The sequence below is a fragment of the Pan troglodytes genome, chromosome 5, assembly GCF_028858775.2.
Source record: "Pan troglodytes isolate AG18354 chromosome 5, NHGRI_mPanTro3-v2.0_pri, whole genome shotgun sequence".
NCBI classification, from domain to species: domain Eukaryota; kingdom Metazoa; phylum Chordata; class Mammalia; order Primates; family Hominidae; genus Pan; species Pan troglodytes.
This window is the reverse complement of record NC_072403.2, coordinates 111,538,556-111,566,267: the sequence shown is the minus strand read 5'-3', so window position 1 is coordinate 111,566,267 and position 27,712 is coordinate 111,538,556. Positions and strand designations below refer to the sequence as shown.

Here is a 27,712-nt window from a genome sequence, read left to right as displayed (position 1 = left end):
TGCTTGTAATCTCAGCTACTCAGAAGGCTGAGGCCAGAGGATGGCTCAAACCCAGGAGTTCCATACCAGCCTAGGCAACATATTGAGAACCCATCTCAAAAACAAACAACAACAACAACAAAGCCCTAAATAAATAAATAAATAGAACAAGAGGGCATACATTAATAGTATGTTGAGAATAAGGCTGTGTAGTGGAGTCAGTAGGCTTAGGAATGAATCTTAGGAATACTTCTAGCTTGGTATTGAAACAAGCCCCATTTCCCTTATCTATTAAATAGATTGTTATAAAGATTAAATGAGATAATAAAGATTTAATTAAATGAGTGATGTCAAGGAAATCTTGAGGCGAAGCTATTTTTTTTCCACTTTATGAGAATATTGGCCCATATAAATATCATGAAGTCTCAAACTACTAATTCAATACAATAATACACAAATTGATTTAGAAACCAATGTAGGGCATAGTATATATACAAGCACCTATAGATGGCAATGCCAGTACCCTGAGATCACATTTCAGCATGTTAGCTTTAAATAATTCCGAAAGCCTATCCCATAAACCCTCTGATGTATTTTCTTTTCTCTACATCCTCTTGGTTGCTAAGGCATTTCTTTCTCTTGCTTTCTGAAAAATCACAAATAAGCTTATAAAATGCGACATCCTACATTGACTTGTTTCTCATTGGATTGACTTTTAGCATACCTGAAAGCATTTTGCTGCTCACAGATGTGTGCTGCTACAGTCCAATGCCCTCAAGAGAGCTTGAATCCGACCTGGTCACGTCTCCATTTCCCTTAAGGTGACAATTCAGGAATCCACTGCTCAGTGTCAAGTATAGAATCTTATCTCTCTGCCTTTTTTTCCCAGGGATTTAAATAAGATTAAAAACAATCTTTGACCTTCGCTGTTATGTAAAGCCATCTGCTATTGCATCTATCTCCACTATATCTCCTGTCACATAAGACATTTCCACCTAAGGCTTTCTACTCAAATCACTAGATTTAAGTGCCTCCCACTCAAATACAACTTGCCATGAATGTCATTCTCTACTTAAAGTAACTTTCAGGAAAACTGCTGCACTACCAGTATTAAGAATAGAAAATTTGTATTTGCAGCCATTTCCTGCAATATCAAATTATGCAAAAGTATATATGGATAGAAAAAAGGTAGAGAACGCTCATGATGTTTGGATATTTATTTCATTTTTAGTAGTTTCCTCACTCTACTTGAAAACATTTCTCTTAATCTGTGTAACTCAAATTACCAAAAAATCCGACTTTTATATTCTTTAATGAACTCATGATTTCGTCTTTATTGGCCATTTACATGAAACGTTAAACTTTAAATAATTAAAATGTACTTGAAATAAAGCTAATGCCTTCAGAGGGGTTGCATGCATACGTGTAGTCCACCCACTTTCGGTCCCTTTTTGAAGGACTCTTGGAGGCTTTGCAAGCTAAAGGCATTAACAAGTTATCTGTGGTACAACGGCTTAATTTGAATTAAACTACAGTCGCATATGACAGAAGCCCTCCCTTCATCTTTTGTAGGGAGGTCGCCGAGCCCAGAGCGAGCGCCATGCTCCTTCTGGAACTAAACACGTTGGCCCAGCCGTCTGTTGAGTCCTCCTCTTCACAACTCACACCTGGGTGGCCAAGGGTCACGCTTGACCTCGCGATGGCGCCGGCGCCTCTGCCCTCTTCCCGTTGGGAAGGCAGCAGATGGCGAGAGCGCACGGCGCGGGTGCCACAGCTCCCCTCCACAGCGGGGTCGGGCGGTTTCCACAAGGACCAGTTACGCCTGAAACTCTCCCGTCCTCCTGCCCGCATCGCGGGTCTTCCCGGGTCCTCCTCTCCAGCAGGACTCCTGGACTGTCCACCTAAACGCGGCAAGACTCCCGCACCTCTGCCCCAACCAGACCCCAGAAACCCCTGTTCCCAGGGAGCGCGAGGCTGTGAGCCCAGGGAGCGCGAGGCTGTGAGCCCAGGGAGCGCGAGGCTGTGAGCCCAGGGAGCGCGAGGCTGTGAGCCCAGGGAGCGCGAGGCTGTGAGCCCAGGGAGCGCGAGGCTGTGAGCCCAGGGAGCGCGAGGCTGTGAGCCCAGGGAGCGCGAGGCTGTGAGCCCAGGGAGCGCGAGGCTGTGAGCCCAGGGAGCGCGAGGCTGTGAGCCCAGGGAGCGCGAGGCTGTGAGCCCAGGGAGCCCGAGGCTGTGAGCCCAGGGGGCGCCGCGCCACAGGACGCCGCTCGCACTCTCACCTCCGGCGCCGCCTGGCCGCCGCCGCACTAGCCCAAGCGGCCGGGGTTCTTTCGCCGCGGCCAGCTCGCCACCAATAGCAACCCTGGCTCCAAGGAATGCACCAATGGGAGCGCTCGGAGTAACGAGGCTCAACCAATCACCGCCCTCTCGGCTCTGGAACCCCACCAGCAGTGTCATCACTACTCCCGTAACTCCGCCAAACGGTAGTTCTAGCCACTCCCTTCCTTCCCTCAGAGTTTAGACATCAAATATACTTTTCCCTGAGTAGAGTCCTGCGGAATTGCAGCTTATGCTCGGCTCAGGAAGACACGCACGCGCGCTCACCTCCGCTGCGTTCTTCTGCTTAGGCTCATCCCTCAATGCCCAGCCAAGCTTTTCAAAAATTAGTGAAAACAAACGAGAATTATTTTTACCACGCAATTGACCTCTATGAACTGTTTGAACCGTTGTCTGGCCGCTATGAACTATTCGAACCTTTGTCTCAGCTTAAAATGGAAAGATGGCCTGAGAAGGAAGAGGTCTGAAGAAGTCTCTCCTTAGCAAAAGCATGGAAAGCCTTTATTTACTGAAGCTGATGCGAGTTGGGGGCTAGAAGTGAACCAAGAGGAGAGTGTTCTGCAAAAAGATGCTAGTGTTATACAAGGCTATCAACCCTTATCTCCTTAGGTTGATATCTTCGAAATGAAAACACAAAGAGTTGCTAGAATTTAGGGTTTTTAAAAAATATATATATCGTTTGATAGCTCACTATGCATCAGGTGTGATCTGAGCTGCTGGCCTGCGTTAACTCATTTGATGTTCACAACTATCCTATTGCTTATTTCGCCCTATTTTTACAAGTGAGGAAATTGAGGCAATAGAGAAACTGGCCCAAGATGCAAAGCTACTAAGTGACAGAGGCAGGACTAGAACCCAGGTCTGTCTGAGGTATTTAGGTTAACAAAACAGTTTAATGCCCAAACTAACTAGGTTCAAGCAATCTAGAGTCTTTCACTTCTAAAGAAAATGAATACACCTCCTATCTTTAAAAAATTTTTTTTGGTACAAAATATTCAGTTAGAATCCCAGAAACTTCCAGTGGCATTAGCATAACCCTCAAAGTTAGTTGTGGTCACCAAGATAAGAAGAGTTGAATGGTGGGTGGCAGGGAGAAGAGAGAAGGGGATAGGAAACAGAAAGAAATAATCTGAGAAACACTAATTCAACTGAGGCACTTAAAATAAACAATGTTATTGTTCCTGATTGTATATCACTGATATGACTTTGTCATTAAAATGAATAATGGCATTATGTATGATATTATGCACATACATGAACAAATACATGGGTTATCTGAGGCAACCTATGGAGAATTACACATGACTTTTGATTAAGAGACACTTTGTTCAATTTTTTTGTATTGGAATCTATTTTAACAACTTCTAGAAGATATCAGTTCACAAAGGGGAAACAGAATATTGGGTCCTTTGTTTTATTAAATTCTAAATGTATATCCTTTAACCAAACTAATTTTAGGTTTATTTTTTGAGATGGGGTCTCACTATGTTGCCCAGGCTGGAGTGCAGTAGTTATTCACAGGCATGATCATAGCACACTGCAGCCTTGAATTCCTGGGCTTAAGCTAGCCTTCTGCTTCAGCCTCCTGAGTTGCTGAAACTACAGACATGAGCCACTGCCACCAGCTTATTTTTAATTTATTTTTATGAGCTGTTTTCAGAAGTTACAGGAGTTGGTACTGAGCCAGAAAACGGGAGAAGGGGGCAATACTGTTATAGCTGATAAAATGTTTCCCATGTTTCAAATCTGGGCAGCCTTTGTCACTTTCCTTAAGAACTCATATGCTCTGATTTCAGAAAAGCTTTTCCAATATTCTTCTATAGTGGACGATTTGGTTTGAAGCAATAATTGCTTCTAAGGGCAGGACCACAAAACTAAGCAGGCAGCAAGAAGCTCTGGGTTCTTGGAGGCGATTTAGCAGGCAGATGCTTGAATTCACTTCTAGTTCTGTGTGATGAACTGTGAACCTGGTGGGGCAAGCTGATGGTTCTCCTCCATGGAAAGGAAAGAGCTGCAAGTAGCATAAGAACCTGGCACAGTATAGGTCCTCAATAAATGGTAGTATCTTTGTCACCATATTTACATGTTGATAGTTTTTTTTCTCTCTCTCTCTGTTAGCTTTCTTTTACAAAGTGAAACATTTTCTGGTCAGCTGACACTAAAAACCTATAATTCCTAGCATACATTTTCCCATAGAAGAAATCTTGCAGATCACCACCAATAGAAATCACATGCCCTCCCCTATCCATGCCCCTCTGCTGTGATGTGCCAGAAAATGTTCCTGCCAGCCACCGGGTGACTAAAGCAGTGTTGCCAACAGGAAGAAAGGTGAAGACTTGCAAATCATTCAGGATTCAGAAAATAATGGGCATTTTTAACTGAGTTAAATTATCAGAGTCACATCCAGACCCTTGGGTGACTCGCCAGAATCTTCAAACTGATCTCTGAAAAGTGCTGCAGACATGGGCCCTTCGGGTACCTGCCCTTAGCTAAGAGGTTGACTGATCCTCCACTTTCTACAGTGAAATCCTCCCCAGAGTGTATATGGGGAGGAAGATGGGTGCTTTCCAATTTTAGTCAACAAAATTATATTCTTTATGATATCTGCCCATTAGCTAGCATTTTTTTAAAACCAGTAAATATAGTCATTGCTTCTAATTTTGCTGTTCTTATTATGGGCATCCCAGTGTCCTTAAAGAGTATGCTTTCTTTTCTGTAAGATAGGACCAATACTGACAGCAGAAGACCATTGGAAGAAGTACATGGGAAAAAGAAACTTATGAGTAAAGCAAATACATCAGCACTTCCAACAAAACAGACCCTCCTTTAGTATTTGTTGAATTAATAATAAAATATATGAATCATAAAAGACACTGAGCAAGTTTCCTTTTTTGCTTCCCAAGGAAAGTTCTGTCAAAATGGAGCACAACAAGAAATAGTGATTCTACAGTTCCATACTTTTTTTTGACAATATGTGGGTTTTTTCTTCTTGAAGGTCATGAACTTCTTTCAGTAAACATGAAAACATTTAGCATGATTAACAATAGTTTTAGGAAACAATTGTTTTGCCTGATGTTTGGGAGCCTGTGAAATGCACATATTGAAAATGGTATATTTCCCTGTTATAATACAACACTGCTTAACATTATTTTATGAATACTCAAAGTATTCAAGTCTCCAATGATTTATTTTATTATGCAGTCTCCTCGCAAATTGTTTTCAAATTAAACTACTTCTTTAAAATATCTGCTGAAATCACTAAGTGAACAAAACTCTCGTTTGTATCTTTATTTTTCTTAAAGATTGCACAATCTGGAACCAAAACCAAAATACTATACCCACTGTACAGCAGTCATTATAAAACAACACACACCACATTTGTATTCTACCAAATAGAATATTTTCTTTAAAATTATATATTGCGTGCTCTTAGATTCATGCTTTAGATATTTTACATTTATCATTATTCTCTCATAAATAATTGCAACTTGACCAATTTGTACACCTGCTACCACTATATATTCAATGGGGCAAGGAGTAATCTTTGACATGAGAACAGATAAAATGGAAACAAGTATATGGATGTCACATCTACCCAATTGTGACTAGTGTTTTGCCTATGCAATGAAATGCTAATGTAAAATACACACGCAAAACGTCGTTTCAAAAGGCACAATTTCCTCCACAGAAAAGTACAACTTAAAAATACGTGGCAGTTAAAATCTGCGCCCTCGAAGGCGCTGTGACGTTCGCATTGATGTGATTCTGAACACCAAGAGCAGACCGCCTGGGCGGTTCAGGGTGAGCTCATCCAAGAAGTCCAGAGGCCCGGGGTGCGGAGGTACTGGTCGCCCTCGAGCTCTCCAGGTGGCCAGATTTACGCCACCTCTGAACTGTTGCTCTGAGTTTCAGCACCAGATGTGGGACCTCTCACTGTTTCAAATCTGGCGCCCTCTCAAAAACAAAAACGGTTTTGTCCATTGGGTCCCTCTTCCCACCACCAGGAGTTCCTCTACTGCGAGAATAAACCCTCGACTCCTCTCTGTCCTCACCCCGCCCCTTCCCGGGAAGACTCGTTACAAGTCGCGCTCCCCGCCGCCCCCAACCTCGGGGTCGCTCTGGTCGTCTGTGAAGCAGACGTCCACGTCACTGTCGTCGCTCTTGGGATCCCCAGGCTCCGGGGGATAGCCGGGCTCGGCACCCGGGCCGTCGCCCGCTTTGGCGAGCAGACTCTGGCCAGGGTGGCGGGACTTGACATGTCGCTCCAGGTCCCGGCGGCGCACAAGTACCTTGCCGCAGAACTCGCAGCGGTAGGGCGTATTCCCCTCGGCGTGCAGCCGGATGTGCTTGTTGAGATTGCTGGGGTCGCCGAAGGGCCGCAGACAGACTTTGCACTTGAGTGGCTTGTAGCCCGTGTGCGTCCGCATGTGGATCTTGAGCCCATACTTGCGCGAGTACAGCTTGCCACAGTAGAGGCACAGGTGGCCGGTCTTGGGCTTACCTGCGCCGCTGCCTCCGCTGCCGCCGCCCCCGGTGCCTCCCGCCGCCGCGACGGCCGGTGGCAACGCCCCCGAGTCCAGGCGTCCGCGACCCTTCCCGGCAGCCATCTCGGACAGCTGCTGATTGTGCATGGCGATCTCTCGGTCGATGCTGGCCAGCGACCCCAGCTCGGCGGGGCTTAGGGCGGCCGCTGCAGCCCCGCTGAAGTAGGAGATGGACTCCGGATACTTCAGCAGCCCGCCGAAGTGCAATTTGAGCGGGTAATAAGCGGTGGTGGCCGGTGAGCCGTAGAGCAGCTCCCCGTTGTAGACTGTAAAGGCCGGCATGACGGCGGGCAGGTGGCTGCACTCACCACCCGGATAGGCTTTGAGACCGCCCGGGTCGAGGGGCGGCAGCGCGCAGCGCTCGAGGGGCAACCCCGGCGCAGGGGGTAGCTGCGCATAACGCGCTCCTGGCAGCGCGGCGGCTGCGGGCGGGGCGCGCTCCACGTGCTTGAAGGCGGACGCCTCTTCCGGGGGGACGGAGAGCAGAGGGAAGCCGCGCAGGGCCCCAGAGCAGGGCAGGCCAGGCGGCGGCGGCGGCGGCGGGTCCCCAGCGAGCAGGCACTTGGGATGGTGGTGGTGGTGCGCGTGGTGGTGATGGTGGTGACCCGCGCCGCCCGCCGCCGAGTTCTCCCCGCTCCCGGGGCGCCCGCACGCCCGGCCCCCGCCCAGCAGCCTGCCCAAAGCGAGGCCGGCTCCTTGCTTGCTGCTGCTCTCCTCCCGGTAGGGGTCGCCGTGAGCGGCCGCCGCCGCCCTCGCTAGGCCGGCGGGCTTGAAAGCTGAGCGCACGCCGGGGTAGAAAGCCAGGCTGCCGACCCCCGCCGAGGAGCCGCCCACGATGCCGAGGAAGTGCCCTTGTCCTCGGGCGGCTCCGCTCATGTCCAGGGCACGGTCCAGCTGCTCCTTGCCCTTCTTGGGCTGCCCCCACTTGCCTGGGGTCGGCGAGGTGGCCGAGGGCGCGGAAGAGGCCTCGCGCTTGATGCCCTCCCGCGCACCGCAGGCCTGAACTGGTGGCGGGCCTAGGGGGTGGGGTCGCAAAGTTCCTGCCTGGGAAGGCGCGGCGAAATCGAGCGCCGGGGGTTTTGGGGAGAGACCGAGGCCATCAGCCGCTGGGACGGCGCCTTGGCGAGCCGCGTGTTCGTGGTGCAGGAAGGCGCCGCCTCCACCGCCGCTGAACACGCAGTGGAAACGCAGGTGTGCCTTAAGGCTGTTGGGGTATCTAAACGTCCTCCAGCAGTACCAGCAGATGTAGCGCTCCTCCCCTGGGCAAGAAAGAATGGAAAAGCGACCCGGTGAGAGGCGAACAAGCGAGACATAAAGAAAGCGCCAGTGCACCCAAGGCAAAGCCCAAGTTTCGACTAGCGGTGTGGGGAGAGGGTGAAATATAAGTTCGGTAGCCCTACTGTATCGAGGACCCCGAAAAGCCCCAAATGGCCAATCCTTATCAGTGTCTCCATCCTCTGGGACTACTCGGAGGCCAAAAAAGGTGACGGGGCCTTTCCAACGAAGACTTCCTCCAGGCCATCCGAGCAAAATCTTCGTTGGAAGGGCAGCACTCAGGCAGGCTGGCCGTGTAAGAGCAAAGAGCAGCTGTTGCTTTAAATCAAGTGTTGAGGCTGTGCAGTGCCTGGGCCCATCTGTTGGCGTTTGCAGAATAGGTGGCGTATGTCAAGGAGTTTGGATAAGCTGAACAAAGACCAATCTAATGGTCGTGAGCGCCTCATTACCAGGCGAGACAATATCCTGTATGTATAGGCCATATGTAATCATTCCTTTTCACAGGACAATGTCTTTTGTGTCCCTTACCCACCCATTCCACCCCCTTCCAGCCTTAAACACTTTGCCTGAGGTTTTCCTGGAGCGTGACCAACTGAAGGACCACATAGGGACTATGATTTGCCATTCTTCAAAATTATTTGTATCTTTATTTCCTCTTTAACACCATTTAATTTGCTGGGAGAAAAGAAAAAATTCTTATGCCCTGATACTCTAAAAAGGGTGATGATAATCTAAGAAGGATGATGTTGCATTGTCTTGTCTTGTCTGCCACTTGGTAATTAATTAACTCCTAGATAGCTGCACAAATCCAAGCTTAGTAAAGTCTTTGGAGAAAATATATTAGTTTTTTATTATATGAATATATATAAATGATATAGATCGATAAATAAATATAGATACTCAGCTTTTAATAAGTGCAGAATTCTCTACCAGGCACTATATACGTGTTTGGTGTGAAATCTTTTTTTGTTTAGTATTATTAGCATTAGTTTATTCATTTTGCCCGAGTTTGTGAACACAATCAAGAGACACATATATGAGACATTCTGATCACATACTAGAAGTTAATTTCCACTTAAAAGGGTCATATTACTGCTGTAGAGAGAAATGATCTTGCAGTTGGGTTTCTTTTAAAATGTGGTTGATTGATAATACTGAAGGGAAAGATGTCTGAGAAAGAAGTTAGTTGAACCGCAAGGAAATATCCAAAATATACATCAGTCTCATAAAATTTAACAGGAAAGTTAAATTCTCCCTCTGCATATATGAGCAGCTCAAACTTCTGAAATATTACTACAGAAATAACAATAGGGAAGAATTCCAGATCTTCTTCCCTTTATGTATATTAACTTCTGGGTTTGCATAACACAAGTAGCTCCCACCCCTACCCCGTAAGACCTGTGAAAACTCAAGTGATAAGCACTGCATTCCAACTGAGTCCAAGGAGAGCAGAAAGAAAAATGGGGAGAGGAGTATTTGCCTATGACACCCTACCCTAATTGTTTATAGAAGTCTTAGATAAAACCATTTCAATATTCTGTTACCTTGTACTGAACATTCACGTAAAATGAATCATGAAAAAAAGAGAGAATAGACCTCCTGGGTTCTCTTGGTGGGTATGTTGTCTTAAATAACTTCCTTCTAACTTCACAGCCTTTCTCTCTCTCATCACCCCTTTTGAAAGAGGGAGTTTTCAGAGTCTGCCGCAGAATGACTCAGCTCAATGCAAAGCCACATAAGCTTTTTTCTTAAAATGCGGGGGCAGTATTTTCCTCCATCTTACTATGAAATTGAAACCCACTGAAGTTAGCTAGTATTAGGAGGATAGCAGCCATCCTTATTTATTTCTTCCTCTTTCCAAGCTTTAAGCAGCATACGTTTAATATATACTTTTTTTCAGTTATCCTAACTAACTGACATATTCTCCAGACTCTGAGATCCAAATCATGCCAAGAGTATCAAACACATTTAACAAGTGACTGCCTCCTCTTCATGTAACTCTAAGGTGGTCAAGAGTTCAAACTTCTCCAAGCTGGGGAAGTCAGGGTTCAAAATCACCCATGCCTTCTCACCTCCAGAAAAAAAAAAAAATGTTGTTTATTTTGACATCTGTTACCATATGATGTTTATAAGCTCAATTGGCTGAAAGGAAAACACAAGGACTGCTATTCCAGTTGCTTTTGTACTATTTGGGACACCTAAGAAAGGGTGTTCTCTGTAGAAATGGCTGGCTTCTAAAGGTTGGTGGCCCGCCAAATTCTATAGTGGCAGATTTGAGAGTTCTCCACTATGTGGCTTTTATTATACTTCTCTTTTTACTGGAAGAAGTTGACAAGAGAATGTAATATAATGTGATGCAAGGAACAAACTATTTTAGGATAATTTGAATACTATACATACAAAATAAACAATTAACTTACAGAGGACGATGATACTTTAAAGTGATTCATTGTTTTGAATAAACTTCATTCTGTGTTATTCATGAAGTGTTTCCTAATTCACATACTTGTATTGATTTCTCTAAACCTATTTCTAAAGGGATGAGATTGAGCAGGCAATTCAGGAAGACAGCACGTTAGAATATTTCACAGCATTCATTATTTTGATGTTAAATAATAAATGTGTCTTTAGGAGAAATTACAGACAATTGTCAAGGAAAAAAAGCCATGGAAGCTTTGTGTGTGAAAAGGAAGTCTCCAAAACCTCAACTATTCTAGCACCTCCTAGACTTTTTTCCACAGGAAGTGTTCTTCACTGTTCAAGGGTAGGTTTAAAAATGTTTTTCTGTTTAGTTACTGCACCTTAATTTGCATAAATCCGCTCTTGGCTTTGAAGGGATCAAATAAATCTTGAGACGAAACTGGGATACATCCCAGATTCAATTTAAGTAGGCAAGGGGAAATGAATAAATGCCACTTAAATGGAAGGGTCTCAGTACCTGCCAACTGACCAGCTGTAAGTACCGTAATACTTCTAAAATGCTGTAGAAATGCACTGCTCTCCTGGAAAGCCAGTGGAGAAGAAATGTCCATGGACTTTGTAAAAGCATTCCAGGTTTGAGTTATACTCTGTGGAACTCATGATGTAATTACTGTAACAACAACTTAAGGCTCCTTTTTTATTTTTTATTTTTTTATTTATTTATTTTGAGACAGGGTCTCACTTGTCACCCAGGCTGGCATGCAGTGGTAACATTACGGCTCACTGGAACCTTGACCTCCTGGGCTCAAGTGATCCTCTTGCCTCAGCATCCTGAGTAGCTAAGACTACAGGCATGTACCGCAGCACCTGGCTAATTATTTTTTTGTTGTAGAGACAGAGGTCTCACTATGTTGCCCAGGCTGGTCTCGAACTCCTAGCCTCAAGTGATCCTCCTACCTCGGCCTCCCAAAGTGCTGGGATTACAGGTGTGAGCTACCGCGCCTAATTTTTTTTTATTTTAATTGGGTAAATAATGGTCTGTTTGAATATGCAACAGAAAAAGGATGGCCCCATTAAGTTCATAGAGCCTACTTTTTCCCCTGCCATTGTGAGCCAGATTGCTACTATCACTGTTATCGTTTATGGTTGATTTTAAGGAGGTAGTGGCGACCTCTCTCCTCTTTGCCTTGAAATACAGGGAATGTGAATTCCATTTTACATAGATCGAGCTATGTCTAGGGACTCGCTTCAAGACAGGAGGAGGAGGGCTGGACTCTTGCCCATCCACGCTTTTGGAATGGGTACCTTTCTCGTCGTGAGTCGGAGTCGCTGTGGTGGGGATGTCGAACCACTGAGCCAAGGAGTTAGAATACCACACTGTCAGCTCCTCCCCTGGCTGGACGTCTCGCAATGCTCGGTAGAAGATCTGGGACGCAAGGAATAGAACAGTTCAATGTCATTTCCTGGGTAATCGGTCAAAAAGCAACTGAGAAGAAAGGTTCAAATCCGGATTCTGATGCTGTGTGACCCTGGAGAAGCTGCTGGAGCTCTCTGAACTTCACTTCCCTCATCCTTCAAACGGAAAAACAATAGTAACTACCTTAAAGGGTTGTCGAGACGTTTAAATGAGACGTCTAGCTAAAGCACTTTGCTCTTAATATTTTTGGCCACCGCAGGGACGGTTAGGTAGACTGAATTGGCGGTGGGGAGTAGGGGGGTGTGGAGAGAAGCCCGCAGTACCTGTCCTCCGGGTAAGTCTGCAATAGCTTCCAGAGTCTGTTCCTGGGAGTTTCTGGCTGCCCGGATTAACCCTATCCACTCCAGAGGGGAGCCCCCCGACTCGTCCACCAGCTCCCCTCTCACCATGCGCACCTGCAACACAAGCAGTGGTCGTTCTCCCCCGCACCTTGGCCAGGCCCACAACCCAAACAGAAAGTTTATCCTCCACCCCCACCCAACACAGGAAAGTGGTTGTTTTTGGTTTGGCCAGACCACTATGGGCTACTGGGAGGAGGAGAATTCCTTAGGACCTTGCTTCGGGGAGGGAGAAAGAGGAAAGTCTACCTATGCTAACAGTACTCCCACTTCCCTGCGCCCCACCTTGACGACACGGGGAGGGGGGAGGGGTGTTGAGAGCATCCTCCCTGAGTGCTTAGGCACATCTTGTACCAAGTTGTCCCCTACCCCAGCTCTCCCATTTGCAGTTCTGAGAGCAGCCGTAACACCACGGTAGAGACATTTCTAGGTCAGTCCCAGGGCCCAGAGCGTACCCCCGACAAACAAACAAAAAAATTATCTCATGCCTCCTGTATTCTGTATGCATCGCACCTAGTTGCCTGTGAGCCCTGCAGCTAAAGTCTCGGAACAAAGCCCAAGCGGGGAAAAGCTTGCCCGCAGCTGGCAGGCCATTTAAAAGCAATTAAAACGCGTTTAAAGAGGAATGCGCGGTGGGCACCAAACCCTGCTTTAGACTGTAGTGGGGGGCGTGATTGCAGGAGGAGCGAGATGCAAGTCCCGCTGGCTGGACACCGGAGCTTTTTACTAGAAAGCTCCAAGCAAGGCAAGCTAAAGCCAAGGAGGCCAAAGTCCTTTCTTCTACCCCAGACTTCTGCCTTCATTTCCCGGTCGCTGTTTGCCGACCTTTGGCTCCTGGGACGCCCCCAAAGCGGGCGAGTGCTTTAAGTCTCTCTGGTCAGGGGTCGCGACGGTGTGTGGAGTGTGGGAGTCAAAGCTAGTGGTTTGGCCCTGGCGCCTCCCGGTTGGGACTCTGGACTCTCAGAGCCCCGCTGCAGACGCTCTGACCCTGTGCCCCGCGCGGATGGGTGCCCCTCGCCCTTGGAGCCCGCGTCAGAGCCAGTACCTTGCTCATCCTCTCTCCATATGCCGCAAACCCACAAGCCGACATCGGCAAGGGAAAAAAAAAAAACATCTGAGGAGGTTCTAGGAACTGAGAGCCTCCCAAAGATTTTTTTTTCAGGAAAAAAAAATTATTTTAAGGCGAAATTAGGCCTCAAATTAACATATTGAAGGGCAGAAGGGAAGAAAGGGTCTCGATGCCCTGAGCCCCCAGAAAGAGGGTGCTTTTGCAGAGAGAGCTGCGAACAGCGTGCGGGGGTGGGCTTCTGGCTTCTGGCTTCTGACTGAGGAGACCCGAGAGCGCAGGGGAAAACACAAGCTGCGAATGGTCCCGGCACCTACAGCGCTCAGTGCACCCCACCCAGGGCTGTCGCCTCTCGGCCACATCCTCTCCTCTCAGCCCGACCCCGTCCAGCTCTCACAGTTAAAGAGGCTACTTGCTCAGAATAATAGGAGTCCCCTTCCACCCGGGAGAATTAGCAGGTAACGACTCAATCACTCCCTTCCTCCACTTTCTCTCGTATCCCTTTCCCGGGTCAGGGCACTGAGAGGCGAATGGCAGTGGGCAGAGGTCTGAATGGTCAATACCTTTTTCTTAGGCCCGGGCTCCCTGCGGTCTGACAGGTACTTGCCCAGCTTGAAGGTACCAGGCACCGGTCCGAGGCGCAAGCCGGCCGGGATGCAGCAGTCGGCACTCACGCTGGTGGCTGGCGCTCTGGCGGCTCCGTGCATTGTTGCCGCCGCCACCAGGCAGGCGCTCGGGTGCTCCAGGTCCTTGGAAGGGCGCGAGTGACAGAGCTGGAGCTGCGCGCTAGCCAGAGAGCCGCGCCCCGACGTGCGTCCTCCGCCCGCGGAGTGACGCGGGCGGGCATGCACTGCGCCTTTTCAATCGGGGCGGGAGCCTTTTGGCACCGCTAGCGCAAGGGCGCGGAGTTTGGTGAGAGAGTTGCGCTGCGAAGCAGCTGCAGAGTCCCACCCGAGAGGGTCACATGGAGTGGTTCCCTCAGCCCCCTGCATAATCGAGGCCTCTGAATGGCTAGCACACAATGGTCCAGGCGACCTTCCCATTCCTAAAAATCCAATTTGTCAAGGGCGAAGAAAAGGCACTGGTGAATCAAAGGTCCGGCGGGACCATTAATCCTCAGCATGGGGTATTGTCCTCCAGACAGTTACGATATTTTAAGTGACAAATCCACTGTATAATTTCTCCATAAATTTTACTTCCTTTTATTGTTCCCCGACAAACCAGTTTTGGGAAATAAGTGACTACTTTAAGTCTACTTGGCTGATTCCTTTGAGCCTTGATCTACTTCAAAGATTTTTAATTCTCTCCCCTTGGCTTTATTGTAAAGGAGATTAAACAAAGAGATGGAGACTGTTTGGAGGACTTGTTAACTTCTATTGATTTCTGGCGTGTGCCATACAGAAATTAGGCAGGTACTTGATGGGAAAACACCAGAAAATACCTACACTTTTTAAATAACAACCATATTACCATTTCAGGGGATTGGGTTCAGGCCAGTCGTCTATTTAGAACCGCTTTAATTCTCACTTCTGTCCCATTTCGTCCGAAAATATGATGAAGCCTCCAGACCAAGTTGAGAAGGGGAGGTCAACTGTTCATCACTTTTCTCGGGCACACCCCGGGCCTGCACTTTCTCTGGAGAATGGGAAACAGCCCCAGAACCAACAGTTTCGAATGGGGATCCTGCGCCCCGGTCTGCAGCCCAGGGTTGAAGGGGAAGAAGTTCTACCAGTGGGTTATTGATCACGTCCCCTAGAAGAGGTCCTTGGACTAACTCCCCTAAAACCAGCAACCTGGACTTTTCTATTAAAAAAAAAAAAACAGAGTAAACAAAAACGAAAATCACCGCAATCGGTTAAAGGTTGTAGAGAAGAGGGGCGAGGTGGGCGTTTGGGACAACTCTTTCTTACACCTACTTTGTGAATAACAAGACGTTGTACTTCAGAGTTAAACCGGAGAGCTACCCGTTTTCTTTTAGGGAAGCCTCCAATTGGCGTGAGGACATTTATTTTCATAAATAGTAGCCGAGTGATCAAGTTCATCAGATATTTGTGATTTCTGCCGGCACCTGCCGCGTGCTGCTAGTTCTGGGCACAGCTCCCCAAATCCTATGCAGCCAGCACCCGAGCCCGATGCAGTTCTTCCAAGAGAGGCCTGAGTGGTGGTGTATTTCCAAGCCTAGCGCCAGAGGCCCAACCACTGCACAAAAGGGCGGAGGGCCCTCAGCAGCGCCCACGCTAGCTTCTCCTAGAGGCTTTGTCGGCTGAAAGTGTTGGAGTGATTGTGGTTAGCAAGGGTGGCAGGACGCAAGGTGGCGACACCTGCAACTCAGCAGTTTATCTGAGGAGGGTCTTCAAAGAAGCTCCATGTGGTGCCCCTCACTCGAAACCTATGTTCACCATACTGGGCAGGTCCAGGACACTCAGGATCATTCACCCTGTGCTCTCCCACTCAAGACTCGGGGAACCTTTAGTGGATTGCTTCGGAGGCTCAGCCTCCCAGTCTGTAAAATGGGAATGATGGATACAAACAGACCCTTTGCTTCCTCTCTGCGGTTCACTTCGGTTTGTAACAACAATCTGTAGAGTGCGTGCATTCTGGAAGCTCCAAAACTGGTTGTTTGCCTAATGGGAAAATCCAGGCCAGGCCAAAGGTTTCAAGTCTAAGCATCTCAAGTCAGACCATGAGAGGACACACGGAAGGCTGGCCTCGGGCCAACTCCAGGGCCTGTGTATACATGGCTGCCGAGGCAGAGAAGAGCCGCTTGAAAGGTCTGGAGGGCCACACACTGTGGCCTCTGGGACCGTGCAGCCACACTATGCCCAGGTCACTTTCTGAGGGAGCTGCCACTGATTTTTCCTCAGAAGCCTCCAATTGCGCTTCTGAGGGCTGTGAAGACTGCCCTCAACGGAGCAGAGGGAGCCTTTGATCCAGCGGCCCATGAATGGCAAAAGCCGGGGGGGTGGGGAGGAGGAGAGGAAGCCGCTCCGAAGAGTCAGGGCAATAAATTTAAGCCATGAACATGTCCCTCTAACCTCTGGCCTGGCGACTCCGGGATGACACCCAGTTTAAATTACCAGCACTGCAAGCGGGAAGGGGCGAGCGCTGGGCCTGGGTTCGGGGCGCCTCCCCGGCCCTCCTTAATGAGTGAAAAAGCGTGAACGACACGCGAACAATTTTATCAATAGGACCATGTAAAGGCCGACTGTGAGGAAAGTTATTTATTAATATAGCCAATTGTGGCTGGTTCCCAGCCCCGCGAGAAGAAAGAGACTGCGCCAGAGGCATTCACACCAGCTCGCCGAGTTTTATTCTGTCCTGTGGCTCAGAGTTGAAGTTCCCCAAGTGAAATAAATTGTCCACAAAGGAGAAAAGGAACACATTTTCTTTTATTTTTCCTCCCCTAAAAAGCAAGGGTGAAACCAATCTAATGTGCCCAGTGGAGCAAGATGGGCCGTGAAAGGCTGGGTGTTAAAAGTAAAAGCGGGCTGTGCAGCAAATGGGATGGAAAATTAAATGAAATTAAATAGCTTGAACGGCCGTATTGTCCCTTATTAAAAAGACACATTAATTACATGGTCTCAGCCTTATTCAAAGACAATGTTGAGACTCAATCAAAACATTCCACTCGGCTTTTTTTTTTTTTTAATCGACTTGAAATGGGCGTCCAGAGTCCCCGTTAAAGCGAAAGCTCTCCTACACCGAGGTGCGGGGAAAGGCGGTTTAGGGGCGGTCCTGCTCCCTGCCCACAGTAGAACCGTTCGGGCAAGGCTCCCGCTCCGGTAACAGGTTGCCCTAACGAGGCTGGAATGCTCACCAGCAGCCGCCGGCCCTCCGAGGGGCAAGCTACGGAGAGCTAAGTCCCACCCGCGCGCGGCTTTCGAACCCGGCAGCGTTAGGGGGCGGCCCCGCCTGGCGCATAGTCGCGAATGAGCGAAGAGCTGGGAATGCGGCCGGCGCCGAGCACGTGTGACCTGACTCGGCTCCGCCTAGAGGAAAGGAGCCCCTTAAGACTTTGAAGCTGAGATGAGCGGCTTCTTTCAGACCACACTTCTCCGGGGCTGCTCGTCACCGTCGCTCAAAGGCCTTGAGTTTCAGGTCCCCACGGGGACCGAGGGAGTTGTCCCGGGGGTTGGGGAGGCGGGCTCAGCCTTGGAGACCCTGGTGCTGGTGACTCACCAAACACCCCTCCCTCCTAGGTCAACGCGGAATCCCAAAACTGGGGCCGGAGGAGTCCTGAACCCGGGGATGCAGAGAGCCGCGCGGGGTCAGAGACCCACGGCGAAGGAGGTTAGGGAAAGCAGAGAGACTCCTGCAAGCCCCGCTTTCAGTAGCCGAATTTTGGCCTGAGGCGGCCTGGGCTGCACCCCCCGAGGGTGTCCGCGCGGGCCGGGCGGGCGGGTCAGCTTGGACCAGCTGCGCGGCCCCCGAGGCGCGGGTGGGACATTAAGGCCGGGTCTGAATAGGGCGGCGGCGATGGGCTCTGGGAACGCCACCAGATGACACGCCGGCGATGAGGCCATTTTCCCCTTAATTGCATGGCCGGTGGATGCGCGGCGGCCGGGAGGCTCCAAAGCGGCAGCCAGGACGCAGCCCGGACGCCGCTGGTGGGTTTTGTGGTGCCTTTTTTGTTGTTTTTTAAGTCCTCCGTTGGAAACGGCTCAATAAAAGTATTCAGAATCCCTCTCAAGTTGCCTTTTAACCGGAGTTCTCCAACTTATTTCTTGGTTCTTTCGGTTGACATGGTGCAAAGAAAAGTCAGCGAGCGTGTTGCTGAATTGCAATGTCTCGGGGCACCTCCACATTCAGCGCTTCTCTGCCGGCCGCTGCCGAATGAGCCCGCACTCAATTCGATTTTCCTTGCTGTTGGGCACATTTAGGAGCGCCTCTATTTGTGAAGTTCATTTCTAGGCAAATGTATTCAAGAGCTGATGGGAATGAATAGGACCGTGTGTCAGCCGCCCCTAATTGGGATTAAAGCACTTAGGAGCATATGCAGAGAGTGACAGAAATTCTCAGGTTGCATTGTGTTCAGACTTCCACCCGCTCGGACACTTCTCCTCCAGGGGAGATTTATAAAGATTGCACGGAGAAACTGAGGAAAGAAAAGCGAAACGGGAAACAACCGGGCTAATGGCTCACGATGAGGCTGCGGTTCCGCAAGTGGTGGTGACAGCTTCTGAGAAAAGATGCTGGGGAATAATTGAACGCGGGCCGGGGAGCAGGTCTGAACTCTTTAATCAGAAAGGCGGAGAGTTAAAAGGCGAAATAAAGATGTTCTTGAGATTCCCAGAGGGTATTTCCCCCTTTTCTTCTTTTTTTTTCTTTTCCTTGAAGAGCCTGGATACATTTCTTTTTATCTCTACCCTCCCACACCCACACTAAATAACATATCCTCTCTTGGAGCAATAATAAGAACAATTTGGTACTCGAATTAGAGAGGGGAAAAGTCACAAAAGAAACAAAAATATCTTTTTTTTTTTTGTATGTTGAAGACTTCACACCCAAATAAATCAATGAAAGTATTTTCTGGCCTATGAATGTGTGTATAAAGTATACACATGCTATGTTAAACACAATCATAATATGTATTTATACAATTAAGACTGTGTGTAGATCTATAGTGTGGTAAATCTCCACCTAGAAGTGGCTGCTGGGTTTCTGAGCTGAAGTGACAAAGCTTCCCCCAACCCCCTGCTCTGTCACCCAAGCTGGAGGGCAGTGGAGTAATCATGGCTCACTGGAGCCTCCATCGTGGTTCACTGCAGCCTCGACCACCTGGGCTGAAGTGATCCTCCCATCTCAGCCTCCAGAGTAGCTGAGGCTACAGGCGTGAGCCACCACACTTAGCTATTTTTTATTATTATTTATTTTTTGGAGATTCCATCCAGGCTGGTATCAAACTTCTGGGGTCAAGTCAGCTTTCTAAAGTGCTGGGATTACAGGCATGAACCATGGCGCCCAGCCCACGAGGCCTTTTAAAACCTGAAAATCAACATGGAACTGAGGCTAGGACAATTGTCTAAGCAGAGAGAAGTGACAGCCTCTTTTAGCCCTTGAGGAGCAGAGAAGCCAGAAAGGACAGATGAACACTGAACAAAAGAATGAGGGGGAAAGCAGATACTTCTGAAATTATCTTGATTTTCTTTTCTGTTTCTTTTTTTTTTTTTTTAATTCATCTGCAAACGTTGGTTCCCAGGAAAAGTGAGAGACTCTGGTTGTCTGAGCTCAGGATAGGAGAGAGACTTCTCACTATATTCCTTTTGGTATCATTTTGGATTTGGTACCATAAGAATATATTTCCAATTAAAAGTTATTCTTGCTGGCTGTGGTGGCTCTCACCTATAATCCCAACATTTTAGGAGGCTGAGGCTGGGGGATTGCTTGAGAGTTTGAGACCAGCCTAGGTAACATAATGAGACCCTGTGTCTACAAAAAAAAAAGTTAATAATAAGTTATTCTTGATATTACATTTTTTAAATCTGTATGAGGGCAAGGGGAAAAGAGGAAAGAAATAAAAGGATGGTAACGTGGAAATATGAAGAAGAGATGACAACCAGCAATTTTTATAATAAATTCCTATTCAAAATTAGGCTCCCAAACTCACTCTAGAAACACCTGCTAACCACAGGCTTAGCCATGGTGGGAAGCTGTGTTCTTCAACTACAAAGGAGATTCTGGATAAAGGAGATGACCATGTGACAAAGTGACAATCTCCCCCCACCCCACAACCACGTCAAGCCATGAGTGGAATATTTTCTTTCTCCCTCAATTCCTAAAACCTTCTTTCTCCCCCAGGCTAGCCCACCTCATAAAGAAAGAACATGTGAATCTGTGTTCAGGAGGCACAGGATTTTCCTTTAACCTCAAATCTAGTTTTAAACTTTTTGGAAAGTAAGGCATTATCAGAGGAAGCTGGCCTGGCAGATACCTTGGTAGCCCCTGGGAGAACCTGTGAGCAGTTGAAGTTGATCCAGTGGTCACCACGACAGCAAAAGAAACAAAACAATACAAATTTCCTGCTTATGTCACAACTAAGAGCCAAATTTAGGTTCATAACCAGCATCTTCGAATACCAATTAGAAAGTTCACTAGTGGGATCTGTGTGTTCTTCTACTGTCACCACTAATTATGTGTCTGATGCAATGCTATCACTCATGTTATCCACACTCATGTTATTTATATGCGTGAGCAAGTGATGATACATTTCAATTTCCTGAAAGTATAGTAGAATTTTATATATCCTTCATTTTACAGTAGGATAAACATTCAGATAACCTTTCCAACACATAAATAATCACAATCTAAAATTTTGGTAAGGTTACATAAGGTAAATTTTATGTATATACACCCAAAGATATTTTTTAAATAGTTTTATTGAGATTCACAAGCCATAAAATTCACCCATTTAAAGTGTACAATTTTTTTAGTATATTCACAGTTCACAGGGATGTACAACCATTACCACAAGCTAATTTTGGAACATTTTCATCTCCCTCACTCAAAGAAAGCTCGTACCCAGCAGCTACCACTCCCCATTCATCCCCAGCCTCTCCAGTTCCAGGCAACCACCAGTGTTTTTCAGTCTCTAAAGATTTGCTTACTCTGGACATTTTATCTAAATGGAATCATACAACATGTGGTTGTGATTTTTTACTTAGCATGTTTTCAGAGTTCATCCATGTATCAGAGTTCATTCCTTTTTGTGGATAAATAATATTCCATTGTAGAGATATATCAAATTTTATTTTTCCATTCATTAGTTAATAGGCCTTTGCTATTATGAGTAATGCTGTTTTGAACATTGGTATACATGTTTGTGTGTGTGTGTCTGTGTGTGTATGTGTGTGTGCATGTGTATGTATATATATACACACACATATATGTGTATGTTTTTGTTTTATTTTATTATTATATTTTTTTTGAGATGGAGTCTTGCTCTGTTGCCCAGGCAGGAGTGCAATGGCACGATCTCAGCTCACTGCAACCTCCACCTCCTGGGTTCAAGAGATTCTCCTGCCTCAGCCTCCCAAGTACCTGGGATTACAGGTGTGCATCACCATGCCCAACTAATTTTTGTCTTTTCAGTAGAGACACCGTTTCACCATGTTGGCCAGGCCGGTCTCGAACTCCTGATCTCATGTGATCCAACCACCTTGGCCTCCCAAAGTGCTAGGATTACAGATGTGAGCCACTGCACCCAGCTGTTTTTATTTCTTTTGGATATATACCTAGGAGTAGAATTGCTTGGCCATATAATAACTAAGTTTAATTTTGGGGGGATTGTCAAACCGTCTTCCAAAGCAGCTACACCATTCTACATTCCCACCAGGAGTGTATAAGGGCTTCAGCTTCTTCACATCCTTGCCAACACTTATTATCTGTTTTTTTAATTATAGCCATCCTAGTAGGGATGAAGTAGTGTCTCACTGTAGTTTTGATTTGCATTTCCCTAATGGCTAAATGAATAATGCTCAGACATACTTTCGCGTGCTTTTTGCCATTCATATATCCTTTTTAGGGAAATGTCTATCTAGGTCCTTTGCCCATGTTTCAATTTGGTTGTCTTTTAATTATTGAGCACACACATTTTTTATAACTTTTTAAATGCCCAACACATAACAGGCTATTAGGTTGAATGATCATAACAACACTATCAGGTAGAATTTATTATCTATATTTTACCAGTGAGAAAATTTCAAAGAGGTTAAGAAGCTTATTGGGGTCACACAGTAAACAATGGAGACAGAATTCCTCTCACATAATTCTGGGCTTAAAGTCCAGGCCATTTACACTTGACCTCACTGCATTAAGGGGCTTAATTGATGTCACATATCTGTTCTTCTCTATGCAAATGATTAAGTTACCACGGGACATCATAGTAGTTGAGAGAGTGGGCTCTGCAGTCAGAGTGCCTAGATTCAAATCCTTCTTCTGACACTTAGACACATGAACTTGAGCAAGGGTAACCTTTCTATTCTCCAGTTTCCTCATCTGTAAAATATGAGTAATAAAAAGACCTACTTCACAAGTGCTCAGCAGAGCACTCAAGACATAGGATATACTCAGAAATGTTACTTATTAATACTCTTATAATGATACTATGCTCACCATTTACTGATCCCTATGATAATGTATTTGTACTGTTAGGCTAGGGATTGTATATGATAAATTAAATGGAGCAGGACTTCTGGCACCAGAGGCTACTTGGGCAGTCACGTAAGATACAGTCATGCATAGCTCAGGGCAACAAATAATTGATGAAGGGAAGCCTCTCTTTATAGATGTATTCTATCTCATAAATGAATAAAGAGTTTGAGAATTCAAGCATTATTGTTTTGGAACCCTTAGTGAAATAATGAATCCAGGCAATGATCATCAGTGATGGCTAGCAGCACAAAATGCAAGACAACTACATATTATGTGCCTCTGAATGGAAGCAGGCAACACCGCCTGTGAAATAATCTTGCCAAAACAAGCAAGCAAGCAAATAAACAAAATCAAACCTGAATCTGATTGTTCTCATAATAAAAAATAGAGAGGACAGATGAACATGATAAACAAATCGGTGGGACCCAATCAGCAAAAACGAAACAAAACAAAAACAGACTGTGGGACCCTTTACTGGACAAATCATTTTTATTTTTAACAAATAAGTTGCAAGGTGAAAGGGAGAGGGAGGGGGAACCAATACATTTAAAGAGATTTAAAGAGTGTGATGGTTTAAAAATATGTCCACAGATTCTTTAACAATTCACATCTCAAAAAGCGGAACCTTGAGTGTGGGCAAAATTTAATCACTTGCTTGTAACAAACAGAATATGGCAGAAGTGACGGTGTGTGATTTTTGAGACTAGGTCATTGAACATTCCTCCTTGATATCTCTACAACACTGACTAGGTATTTAATGATGTTAGGAATTAATGTTAATTTTAAATGAAATAATTTTAGTATGGTTATGTTTTTTTAAATCCTTATTTTTCAGATACATGCTGAAATATTCACAGAAGAAATATGATGTCTGGGATTTGCTTTATGTAATTCTAAGGTGAGAGGGAAATGAGTAGAGGTATAGATCAGGATTTTTATAGATCAGGATTTTTTGACCTAAGCACTAATGACATTTTGGACTTTGTTGTAGGGGCAGTCCTGTCATTGTATAATATTCAGCAGCATCCTTGTCTCTACCCACTGGATGCCAGTAATATCCCTCCCCTATTGTGGTGCCAGACATTGACAAATTTCCCTGAGGGAGAAAATCACCCTCCGTTGAGAACCACTGGGTATAGATGAAACAAAATTGGCCGTAAGTTGGTAATTATCCAATTTGAGTGAGTAATGAGTACATGGGCATTCGTTACAATATTCTGTCTATTTTTGTATGTGTTGGAACTTTTCGAAATAAAATGTTATTCAAAAATAAGATTTTTTTAAAAAGTCCAGTAGGAGAGAAGAGATGTGAGACAGGCAGTGGGTATGTGCACATGCTCTCAAATCTGAGAGGGAAAAAAAAGCAAAAACAGGTTATTTGTTTCTGTGATCTTTTAAGAAGCTATACCAGCTATGGGCTAGAGAGAATGTGCTGAGTTGCAGGGTGTACAATCTAAATAGCTGCCTGGAATCTTCAAAGCTACAGTGGTACCTTGTTAGACCTAAGAAATCCACAGGCTTCACAATGGAAAAAAAAAAAGGTACTTCTGTGGCATTGAATAAAACTCTTTCTACTCTTCTCAGTTGGGATAGGAACCACCAAATGTGATCTGAACTTAAGTCAATTATAATGGCCTGAATTCATTTTATTTGTACAAATACCTTCCTTGTTAAAAAAAAAAATCGGCAAAGTTATTCCACATTCATCCTTGACCTTTAAGCCTCAAAGTCATGTTTGGAAGATAGCATGGAGGAGAAGAGTCTTCAGTAATATCCCTCAGTTTGGGGATACTGTGCTCCTAACAATATGCTAAGACATGTCTGGATCAGTGAGGGTTCTGAGGTAATGTGGAACCGTGTCCTCCCAAAATTCACATGTTGAAGTCCTACCCACCAGTACCTCACTCGGAATGTGAGCTTATTTGGAGATAGGGTCTTAACAAGATAACCAAATTAAAATGAATTTATTAGGTTGACTCCTAATCTAATATAAACTGATGTCCTCATAAGGAGAGGCATTTGGACTCAGACATGCATGTAGGGAGAATGTCATGTGAACATGAAGACAGCCACCTATAAGCAAAGAGAGAGGCCTGGAATAGATCCTTTCTTCACAGCCGTCAGAAGAAATCAATCTTATCAAAACCTTGATTTTGAACTTCTGGCCTCCAGAACTGTGAGACAATAAATTTTTGTTATTTAAGCCAACCTGTTTTGTTGTGCTTTGTTAAGGCAACTCTAGCAAACTGATACAAGTACAAACACCAAAAACTCTCTGTGAAGGGTTGAAGCAGAAAGGGATAAGAGGTGGTTCTGATTCTATGTAAATGTAAGAAATACTGGCTTCAAGGCTACTTCCCCAAGGAAACCAAATTAAACCATAAGATGGCTCAACTGGAGGCACCACAGCCAAGGCACAGGACACAGACCCGACAAATTACACCGCTGTCTCTGAGAATGGCTCTCTGCCGCTACTGCCTCAAGAAGTTTGATACTCTGCTGCTGACCTCACAAAAAGGGATTCCACACAGGTGTTTGCTTTTTCACATTACTTATTTCCAAATCAAAGTCTTGGGTGGTAGTTTCTGACTTAGAACCTAAGCCATATTGCTATGTCCTATATGCAATAAGAAAGCTGAGAAAATGAGCATCTGATTTATAAATACGGAAAGGATGGAGCCATGAGGTAGGACATTCCCAGTCATAGTTGAAAGGTCTTCATAAGCATGATACAATTTCACTACACTGCCTTAGTGGCCATAACAAAGTCTTCTATTACCTTCCCAAGTATTCATTTTTTCCATCTTCTAATAGAACCGTGATTGTATTACATTACTGCAAGTTGCATTGCTGTCTGGAACAAAGACTGTGTGTCCCAGTCTCTTTGTGGCTATGTAAGTCCTGGTCAATACGATGTAAAAAGAAGTGTCTTTTAAGACTAAGGAGACAACTCAGCCCCCTTTTGACTTTCCTCATGCTTGAAATGTAGACATGATGGTTGGGGCTACAGAAGCCATCTTGGTCCATGATATAATCCTGTGTATAGAAGACATGTTCTAAGGATGGCCAAACAGAAAGATAGAAGGAAGCAGGATCCCAGATGACTTAATGGAACAACCACACCAACCCTGGATTACCTATGGCTGGACTTCTTTCAGGTGAAAATAAACTCTGGTGTCTAAACCACTACTTGGCAGGGGGAGGGAGAAAGTTCTTTTACTCAAGGCTTATAGCAATCCCGAAGTGGTACTACTAACATATGGAAGATGTTGGTTTGTTTCCTTTTGGGCTTTGGCTTTGTGTGTATTATCAATGAATTAACTTTTTAGATTTCCTTGTAATTTGTATTCATTTTTATATTTGAGAGGCTTATATATAAATATACCTTTTAAAATGAGATACTATTGATTTTATTTTACCAAAAATATTTGGAGAATAAAAACAAATGTTTAAGTCATTAACATAGGAACCATTCTTCTGAAAATTGCTACTTAATGTTTAAAAATAAAGACATCCATTGAATCCAGGACATCATTGCTGTGCATTTATGAATTTGTAGTCTGTCTTGATTCATTTTGTGTTGCTGTAACAGAATACCACAGACTGAGTAATTTACAAAGAAAATAAATTTATTTCTTACAGTTCTGGAGGCTGGCAAGTCCAAGAGCATGGCACTGGCATCTGGCAAGAGCCTTCTAGTTGTTAAGAAGGTGGAAGGACAATGGCCGGGCGCGGTGGCTCACGCCTGTAATCCCAGCGATTTAAGAGGCCAAGGTGGGTGGATCACCTGAGGTCAGGAGTTCGAGACCAGCCTGACCAACACGGAGAAACCCCGTCTCTACTACAAATACAAAAAAAGTTAGCCAGGTGTGGTGGTGCATGCCTGTAATCCCAGCTACTCAGGAGGCTGAGGTGGGAGAATTGCTTGAATCTGGGAGGTGGAGGTTGTGGTGAGCCAAGATCACGCCATTGCACTCCAGCCTGGGCAACAAGAGCAAAACCGTCAAAAAAAAAAAAAAAAAAAAAAAAAAAAAGAAGAAGAAGGTAGAAGGACAAGAAAGTGCTCTCAAGAGAGCAAGAGAGACAGAGGGGGAAGAACTCACTTTTACAGCAAGCCCTTTCCCCCAATAACTAAGCCACTCTCAGGATAATGATAACAACGTTAGTCCATTTATGAGAGAAGAGCCATTGTGACCTAATCACCTCTTATTAGGCCCCTTCTCCGGGAACTATTGTATTGGGGATTAACTTTCCAACCCATGAACTTTGGGGAACACAATCAAACCAATAGCATGGTCTGTGGTCTAAATTCCGGATATTGTCAACCCCAACATTTAATTATATTTTAGTAGATGTTTAATGAAGGATATTAAACTATTCATATAGCATCTATCTTCTTCAGAATTGATCAATTTATTCATTCCTAATCTTAAACCAGCTGCCAGCCGTGTGATATATTTTAGGCTTCTAAGGGAAAAGTAACAAATGCAAAAATATTTCAAGTGCAGGGAGAAGTAGGTTCACATCACTGAACATGAAAGAGATACCCATCCATGTTTCCAAGGTCAAACCAAAGGCTATCATTATATGGTTCTTAATTTTATCACTGATGGTGATGCAGAGGACTTAAAAAAATTTAACCTGTTTCATCATGACTCATGTGAGGGTTGAGATGATTTGATAGAAAGAAATAATAAGAAAGAATTCAGTAGAGAGAAATAGATGATAAAGTGATGGAAGAAAAAAGTTAAAGAAAGGAGGAAGTGAGAAGCTATTAGAAATAAGTTTCTATACTTGAGCAACAGATGAAAATGGAATGATTCACTGATTAGTATAACTGAAAATATGGGGAGGTGTGGATTCTGCAGGACAGCATCTGGATTAAATACTTTATGGAAAAAATATAATCAGCAAAAGTTTTTCTCTTCTGTGATAACATGACAGACATTTCAGTGCCTACTTGCCTCAGAAAGAGGAGCTTGACACAGAGCAGCAATCAGAAGCTACTTACTCTTTCATCATTAGACCAGAAAGGAAAGGACGTGTTTTTTAGAATATGTTGCCGAGTAATTAATGAAGTTGACAAGTTGAAGGTAATTTTCTGGTTCTTGTTTTAACAACAACTTAA

At 45.4% G+C, this 27,712-nt stretch overlaps 1 protein-coding gene across 1 annotated transcript; it reads right to left on the bottom strand.

Moving 5' to 3' along the window:
* Positions 1-5,531: 5,531 nt before the first annotated feature.
* Positions 5,532-14,331, bottom strand: PRDM13 (PR/SET domain 13). Its single transcript, XM_016956391.3, has 4 exons — positions 13,971-14,331; positions 12,294-12,428; positions 11,859-11,979; positions 5,532-8,116 (listed from the first exon to the last, which is right to left on the bottom strand). The coding sequence occupies exons 1-4, from the start codon at positions 14,139-14,141 to the stop codon at positions 6,390-6,392; spliced, it is 2,154 nt and encodes a 717-aa protein (XP_016811880.1). The 5' UTR covers positions 14,142-14,331; the 3' UTR covers positions 5,532-6,389.
* Between the last annotated feature and the right edge of the window lie 13,381 nt (positions 14,332-27,712).